At 42.6% G+C, this 7,875-nt stretch overlaps 1 protein-coding gene across 3 annotated transcripts in view; it reads left to right on the top strand.

Annotated features, from left to right (window-relative positions):
• The window catches only part of STPG4 (sperm-tail PG-rich repeat containing 4), a 31,382-nt gene extending 23,838 nt beyond the window's left edge, over window positions 1–7,544 (top strand). For 2 of the 3 annotated variants that reach the window (XM_083433175.1, XM_083433174.1), the window contains exons 6-7: window positions 2,624–2,728; window positions 5,708–7,544. In XM_083433175.1, coding sequence (XP_083289301.1) covers window positions 2,624–2,728; window positions 5,708–5,824 — 222 coding nt within the window. In that variant the 3' untranslated portion in view covers window positions 5,825–7,544. The remainder of the gene's footprint in view (window positions 1–2,623; window positions 2,729–5,707) is intronic. The other variant, XM_083433176.1, reaches the window with a different exon arrangement.
• The last annotated feature ends 331 nt before the right edge of the window (window positions 7,545–7,875 follow it).

Here is a 7,875-nt window from a genome sequence, read left to right on the forward strand (position 1 = left end):
ATGTGGGGCGGGGGGGGGGGGGAGAACCTCAGTTAGTTAAGTATTTTTATTGATTTACTTGATGGGGGAGGGGCAGCTGCCCCCTGCCCCCTGAGCTATGCTTACATCCAGGTGAAATTTTCAGAAATCTGTACAAAGCCCTTAAACCTATCTCTCCTCTGGACAAAATAAATTGCTACAGAAGAAAGGATGGGGGGGGGGGGGCAAAACAAAACACCAAATACACACAAGAGAGGTTGCCATTTCAAACGTGTTAAAAAGCATCATTTTTATGCTCTAAGGAACTTGACAGATGCTAACACATGAACACGAGAGGCGGGGAATCGGCAGGCGTTAACTTATCTACTGAACATAAATAGATTTTATTTTTCTTGGCTTTATAACAATAATATGAAAGTGTTGCTTGACACGTTGGTGCCACTTGTGTCTGCGAGGGATTGAAAATAGATGGACGGGCGTAAAGGGTTTTGTTGCGAAGCAATGAGACAGCCCCATATTCTGTGTCAGTTGTTCATATATTAAAAGGTTTGCTTGTTTCTCTTTCCAAGATGAGGCTGATATCCTGTAATTACTTCAGGGGCATGTGAACCTGTCAGCATCCATCAGCGTTGCTCAGATCTTCTGTGGCAAAAAATGAAATGTTATTTCTGGCTTTCTCAGAACACAATGAAAGGACGGGAATAGTTTGTTCTGTGCCAGTGGCTCGTAAACTGTGTTCGGAAGGTGAACCCTGGGGATTTTCCTAGGATCTTAGCAAGGATTCTCAATGAGACAATTACTAATGGTGGACCTTGGAAGACAGCTTGCCCAATATTGCAAATGTTCACCAGGTGTTACTAACCTAAAAATTGGATTGCTTAAAGATGCTCTATATGGGGTCTCCCTTGGGCTTACTCCGGAAGCAATGGTGGTACTTTCTCTAATTTTATGTTATGTCATGCTCCCCATGGCAGCCATTTTGTGTCAAGCCATGCCCCCATGGTAGCCATTTTGTAACTGGCACCCTCTGCACTCTCTCAAAATTCAAAATGTGACCCCAGTCCAAGAAGGTTGGTGACCCCTGGCTTCCAGCCTGAAATATGACAATATCATCATCATCATTAAAATTTCTATACTATTCCTTAAGAGAGGACCTTTTCTGTGTTGGCTTCCCAGTTGTGAAATGCTCTCCCCTGAGAGGCTCACTGGTGCCATCATTATGTTTTTAGGCGCCAGGAACAAACATTCCTCTTACCCGGGCCTATGCCTATTAAATAATCTGTGGAAGTTATTATGATGACTATTTGATTATTAGGCTGTCTGTCAGTAAGCTTTTTATTATGTTTTTATTAAGTTTCAGCACTGATGTTCTGTGATGTGTTTTTAATGTTGTACACTGCCCTGGGATCTTTTGATAAAGGGCAGTATATAAGTTGAAATCATCATCATCATCATCATCATCATCAAACGGAGGATCACAGGGCAGTTTACAATATAAAAGCACAAAAATACATAAGATTGTAATGCACAAAAACAATATGGCCAGTTTTAAAGGCCATATAATGTTTATTTTTATTTTTATTTTATTTTATTTTTTATTAAAAAATACAAGAAAATAAAAAGAAAAAAGAAATAGAAACAGAAATCAATACATAACACTGTAAACACAGTTATCTATGTATTTTCCAAAATGCAGACTAGAAAAGAAGAAAGACGAAAGATAAAAGAAAAGAAAAGAAGAAAAAAAGAAAAGAAAAGAAAAAAGAGAAAAAATACTTTTCATAAGCAATAATACCAAATTCATACGTCAAACATTACAATATATAAACCCTAGTTAAAATATTATAAAAGACTTCCACCACATTCACCACACGTCTCTTAGTTATCTAGTTCACCTTTACATCTGTTCTTCAGTCACTTCCTTTCCTTTCCTGAGAGCCAGTGTGGTGTAGTGGTTGAGAGCGGTAGTCTCGTAATCTGGGGAACCGGGTTCGCGTCTCCGCTCCTCCACATGCAGCTGCTGGGTGACCTTGGGCCAGTCACACTTCTTTGAAGTCTCTCAGCCCCACTCACCTCACAGAGTGTTTGTTGTGGGGGAGGAAGGGAAAGGAGAATGTTAGCCGCTTTGAGACTCCTTAAAGGGAGTGAAGGGCGGGATATCAAATCCAAACTTCTTCTTCTTCTTCTTCCTTAAGTTCTTTCATAGTCCATCAAATCTTTGTGTTCTCTATATTCTCTTCACAAGGTTAGTCTAAGCACAGAAACAATGGGAATGCTTAAATGAATATTTACACAAGCAGGGCTCAAACAGGAAAGTTTGGTTGTACTTAGGCCATATAATGTTTAATTAGCCAAAGGCCTGGGAGATGGTGAATATTTTCTCCTGGCACATAAAGATATGCAGTGAAGGCACCAGGCGAGTCTCCCTGGGGAGAGCATTCCACAAACAGGGAGCCTCTGCAGAGAAGGCCCGTTCTCCTGTTGCCATTTTCCAGACCTCTGGCAGAGAAAGTCAGGATTCAGGTCAGTTCATATGGGAAGAAGCGGTCCTTGAGGTATTGTGGTCCAGTTAATTGTATTAATGATCCCGTCTATGCATATGTGAACATCTCTGAAATAAACCATAACCATTATTATGTTGTAGAAAGAAGGCCCAGGCCCGGGTACATATAACATAAAAGAAGTCTTGCCTACGCCTATTCGGTCATGCTTCCTGTCCAAAGTACCACGGTTGCTGCCATCCTATTCTGTGAGTATGATTTTCTTTGCTGACCAAGAATTAATTCAGTTATAAAATGCAAACTTCAGAATACAAAATGGATTCAGCATGCAATCTCACAGCACCTTAACACAGATTGTTTTAATAGCTTACCTTGTCGAAATTACGGTGAATAGAAAAAATATATATTCTAAAATGATAATGACTTGCCAGACCTGTTTTGATATACAGTGGTGCCTCGCAAGACGAAAAGAATCCGTTCCGGGAGTCTTTACGTCTTGCGGTTTTTTCGTCTTGCGAAGCAAGCCCATTGACGTAGTAGCGCTATTAGCGCTATTGGCTAAAAAAGGGCTAAAAACGGCTTTTTTAGGGGGGGGATTAGCGGTTTTGCTGCTAAAATGCTTTTAGCAGCTTAGCGATTCAGAATAAGGGGTTTTGGAGCAAAAAAAAATTCGATTTTTTCTGTCATTTTTCGTCTTGCGAAGCAAGCCCATAGGGAAATTCGTCTTGCGAAGCGCCTCTGCAGACGGAAAACCCTTTCGTCTTGCGGGTTTTCCGTCTTGCGAGGCATTCGTCTTGCGGGGCACCACTGTAAACAGAGGATTTGCCATGAAGAAAACCCCACCTTAATATAATGAATTTGCCCTTTTTATCTCCTCCCTTAACAGGGTACATTATATTTTCCAATCATTATTGCCTCTTTCATATTCCAGCTTGATTACAATTAGTGCGCCAATTGTGTTTATGCTTGCACTCCATCATCAAAACAAAAATAAGATTGCCAACCAATAATCAGAACAGGCCATATACAAACAATTACACTTTTAAAAAGCATATCAGGATAGAACATAGACATGTTGTCAAAACCGAAATCGCTAATTAATATATACTTCCTGCTATGCAGCTTTGGAATAAAATGAGGTGTTACATTTCTCTTTGCTTAATGAAACCTTGAGTTCTGGCTTGTGAGTTGAAAATATGCTCACTCATCTAAAGAGTTAGAGCTTGGCGCCTTGTATTGACCATTTGTCTTTGCCAAGATCAGAAGAAACAGCTTGAGACTTTTCAGCTATATAGCTGCAAATAAAACGTTTTAAGTGTGTTTTAAGTGCAATATACAATGTGACACTAGATGGCGATGGTGAGCCTTATGGAAAATTCAGTGTAATTTTTAAAATGCTTTTTTAAAAAAAGCATTTTCAGAATGGTTTTTATATGTGTGTAGATCCCACCTCTATTCTCTGAGCAGAAACGAAAGCTGTGTCTGGGTTGGATAGGTGGGGATTCAGGTGTCTCAGCTGCCCCAACACTTGTTTTGAGTCAATTTACCATTGCTTGTGCCTATTAGGAAGGGAGATCTGTTGCACCACATTTTGTATTACCAGGCTCAGAAATTTGAAATGTGAGAACTCATAAAGCTCTCGCTCAACCATGAGGCAAGCGTTGCATCACTAAAAGTTTTTCTCTGCCTCAGATTTTCACCTGAACCAGAGAAGAATGTCAAATTCTCCTCCCATTTGCTTCTGAACCCATTTCCACTCCCCCCACATGTCCACTTACCTCTCTTGCTGTTCTAGGGATAGCAGTGCTGGGAGGAAGGGGTGGAAAGTATTTTTCCCTCTCTCCCCCTCCTTCTCTTCTGCTTTCTTTCTCTCCAACATCAGGCATGTTGCTACCACCTTTAGCCTGATGCCAGGAGCCCTGGGAAATTCAATTTCCCCAGTGTACCTCACATTTGTAAGCAGTTGTATGGGAGGGAAAGGAGATAGTTTTGGAGGGATGGGGGAGGGTGAGCAGGTGAGCAGATGATAAAGACGAAGGAGGGAATTTGCTCCTCCTAAGGAGGAGGGTGGGTGAAGGTTTAAGAGGACCCCTTTGTGCTCTTGGGTGATTACTTGGGTTCAGAATAAACTGAGCTATTTTTCAAAGCTTGAGAGGGAATATTTCAGCATGGTTCCTCCTCCCAGTCCTGTTCTCAGCCTAATGTGAGGTATCTATCACTAGCTCAGAGAGGGGGGAGGGGGGAGAGAGAGAGAGAAACACACACACAGACACACACACACACACACACACACACACACTCACTGCACACATATTATGAAGACATGGGATTTAAAAATAGGTTAGCGGAGAATGGGTTAAAAATAAAATACAGTGGTGCCTCGCAAGACGAAATTAATTCGTTCTGCAAGTCTCTTCGTCTAGCGGTTTTTTCGTCTTGCGAAGCAACCCTATTAGCGGCTTAGCGGTTTAGCGGCTATTAGCGGCTATTAAAGGCTTAAGGGATTAGCGGATTAGCTGCTAAAAGGCTATTAGCGGTTTAGCGGCTTAGAAAAAGGGGGTGGGGAGCGAAAAAAAATCTCAAGACTCGCAAGACATTTTCGTCTTGCAAAGCAAGCCCATAGGGAAATTCGTCCTGCGAAGCGCATCGAAAAACGGAAAACCCTTTCGTCTAGCGGGTTTTCCGTCTTGCGAGGCATTCGTCTTGCGGGGTACCACTGTACAGGCTTAAAATGGTAACCAAAAATGTTATCGCTTAGTTAACACGCTGTGCATGCTGGCTCCAGTGTTTTACTTTATAGAAGCTTACCTCGGTTTAAGGGACGCGGGTGGCGCTGTGGTCTAAACCAGAGAGCCTAGGACTTGCCGATCAGAAGGTCGGCGGTTCAAATCCCTGCGACGGGGTGAGCTCCTGTTGTTCTGTCCCTGGTCCTGCAAACCAGTTCAAAAGCACATCAAAGTGCAAGTAGATAAATAGGTACCACTCTGGTGGGAAGGTAAATGGCGTGTCTGTGCGCTGCTCTGCGCTGTTTTGGCTTAGTCATGCTGGCCACATGACCTGGAAGCTGTCTGCGGACAAACGCCGGCTCCCTCAGACAATAAAGTGAGATGAGCGCCGCAACCCCAGAGTTGTCTGCGACTGGACCCAACGGTCAGGGCTCCCTTTACCTTTACCTTTTACCTTGGTTTAATCTAATAATTGCCTTGTTTCTTACTCTTTCCATACAGAAAGTTCCTGGCCCAGGGAGTTACTGGCCTACAATCCAGTCTCCAAAACAACCAAGAACCATTGAGAGTCTGGGAAGGGAGCACACGATCTTCTTCAGCAATACTCCAGAGCTTTAGAAAACAAGAGTGGTGCAGTACACGAAATTCAGGGGCACTCATTCTGAAAGACCGCTCCTTCTTCTACCTCATCCATATCCCATTCCTCACCAGGACTGATTGGCCCACTTTTATTCCTTTGGCTGTCAGTGGGTCACAGTGCCAAGACCATGATGCGATTTTGTGCACCGGGTTCCCTGCCTCCATTTCCTCCCTGGCCCTTTCCTCGCATCCTAAGATTCTTCATTGTTCCTGCTGTTTGACGTGGCTCAGTCGTGTTCCTCCACCAGTCAGTATGCTTCTTTCTGTTAGCAAGGAAACTGAGCGATGGGAATAAATCCTGACCCCAGAGCCCTTGTGAGCTGCTGGTTGGGCTGAAGCCAGGTTCCTCTGCTGGCTCGAGGGCACCAACTCTCCTGCACTCCTCTCTGGATTCAGTAGAGCTTAACCCGAACTAGATACAAAGAGCGTTTGATCAAGGACAGCCTCTGCTGGATGCAAGATCTGCAGTGGAAAGAAGAAGAAAAAAAGAACACAGATTGCTGAACGATTTGAGGGGGCTCAGCCGTCACAGCCTTTCCCTGAGGTAGAAGGAAAAAAGACTCTGTTGCTGATCTTTTTATATTCCACAGATTTCTGTGTCTTCACCCCACCCCACCCCACGTATTTCCAGTCAGTCAGAGCATTGTCTATCACTCAGAAGCATCCCCACCCCCAGTAATGGTACTGAATTCAGTGGAGCCACTCTGGAATAAAATGGCTTTCGGAAATTGGTGCTGATCTCTTTGCAAGCTTTTAAAGGGTGGTGTAGCCCCCCCCCCCCATTGGATCCATCTGCTAGCAGAACAAACTTCCACTCACATAGTAGGGTTTCCATTTCTACTCCTCATCCTTGAGGTCCCATGGGTGGGGGGCTAGAGGGTGGGATTGCTGGAACCATGTGGACATCAGGAGATGCAGTGGGGAAGAATTGGTGGAAATTCTACCCCCCCCTTTCCCCCAACAGGAACCACTGCTGAATCTCATTCCTTTCTGCAAACAGAGGAAGCCTTGTAGTAATCATACAATTTTTGTCAACAAAATATTGGAAAGGGTGTGTGTGTGCTATAATGGAGGACTGGCTTACAAAGCAGTTTATTCAGAAGAAGGGAAGTCCTGCAGAGTTTAATGGAGCTTCTTATTTTATTTTTCAACGTTTATATATTACTTACTTAAGAAAACACATCTAAGGGGTTTACCTAAAATGGTGTAAAATATTCATTTAAAAGCATGATAATGACATACGTTAAAAACAAGACAGAATTAAATTATAAAATGCATTCTTATAATTAAAAAAAGAAAAGAACGCCATACTATACACGCAGGGATTAAGGCGAAAGTGCAGCCTTTTATTACACTTGTCCTGCTTTCACAGGACTTCATATGAGATTCTCAGTACGCAGTGACTAGTTTAAGACCTGCATGACTTTAGATCTGGGATGGGGGGCCTTCCAGATCACCCATCAGCCCCAACCAACATGGCCAATAGTTGGTCGGGAATTATGGACATATTATCTTGTAAGTGAATTTAGCATGGCAGCATAAGCAAAACGTGGCATGTTATGCTTGCAAATAGCATCACTTTATTACAGATGCCTGTGGGACGGTTTGACCTCCTTTGTAAATATGTTTCGGGGGTTTTGATTCATTTTGTATTGGATATATGACTAAGCTGGTGATAAATGTCCGATAAGTACTGTCAGTGATCTCCTGTACTGCTGTGTGTGGCTGGTGCTTGCAGCATTTTAGTTTAAGGGCAGGTGGGAATTATAAATCTATGAGAAGTAAACTTCATTGCCCATAATTCTGTGACGGGGGAAATGTACTTTAAAGGTATAGTGTTATTAAACAAAGCGTTGGTCTTTGTTTTGTCTTGAAAGAACACAGTTCATTTTTCAAATACACTCACTCTATATTTTTATTTTATCTAAACCTATTATTATGTAGACATTAACAAAGGAATGTTAAAAAAGCAAATAAGTGGATGACCTAATTTCAATCAGTGGGGTCTTTTACATATACTCATAGGATTC

The sequence above is a fragment of the Podarcis tiliguerta genome (genome assembly GCF_965153285.1).
Source record: "Podarcis tiliguerta genome assembly, chromosome: 3".
NCBI classification, from domain to species: Eukaryota; Metazoa; Chordata; class Lepidosauria; order Squamata; family Lacertidae; genus Podarcis; species Podarcis tiliguerta.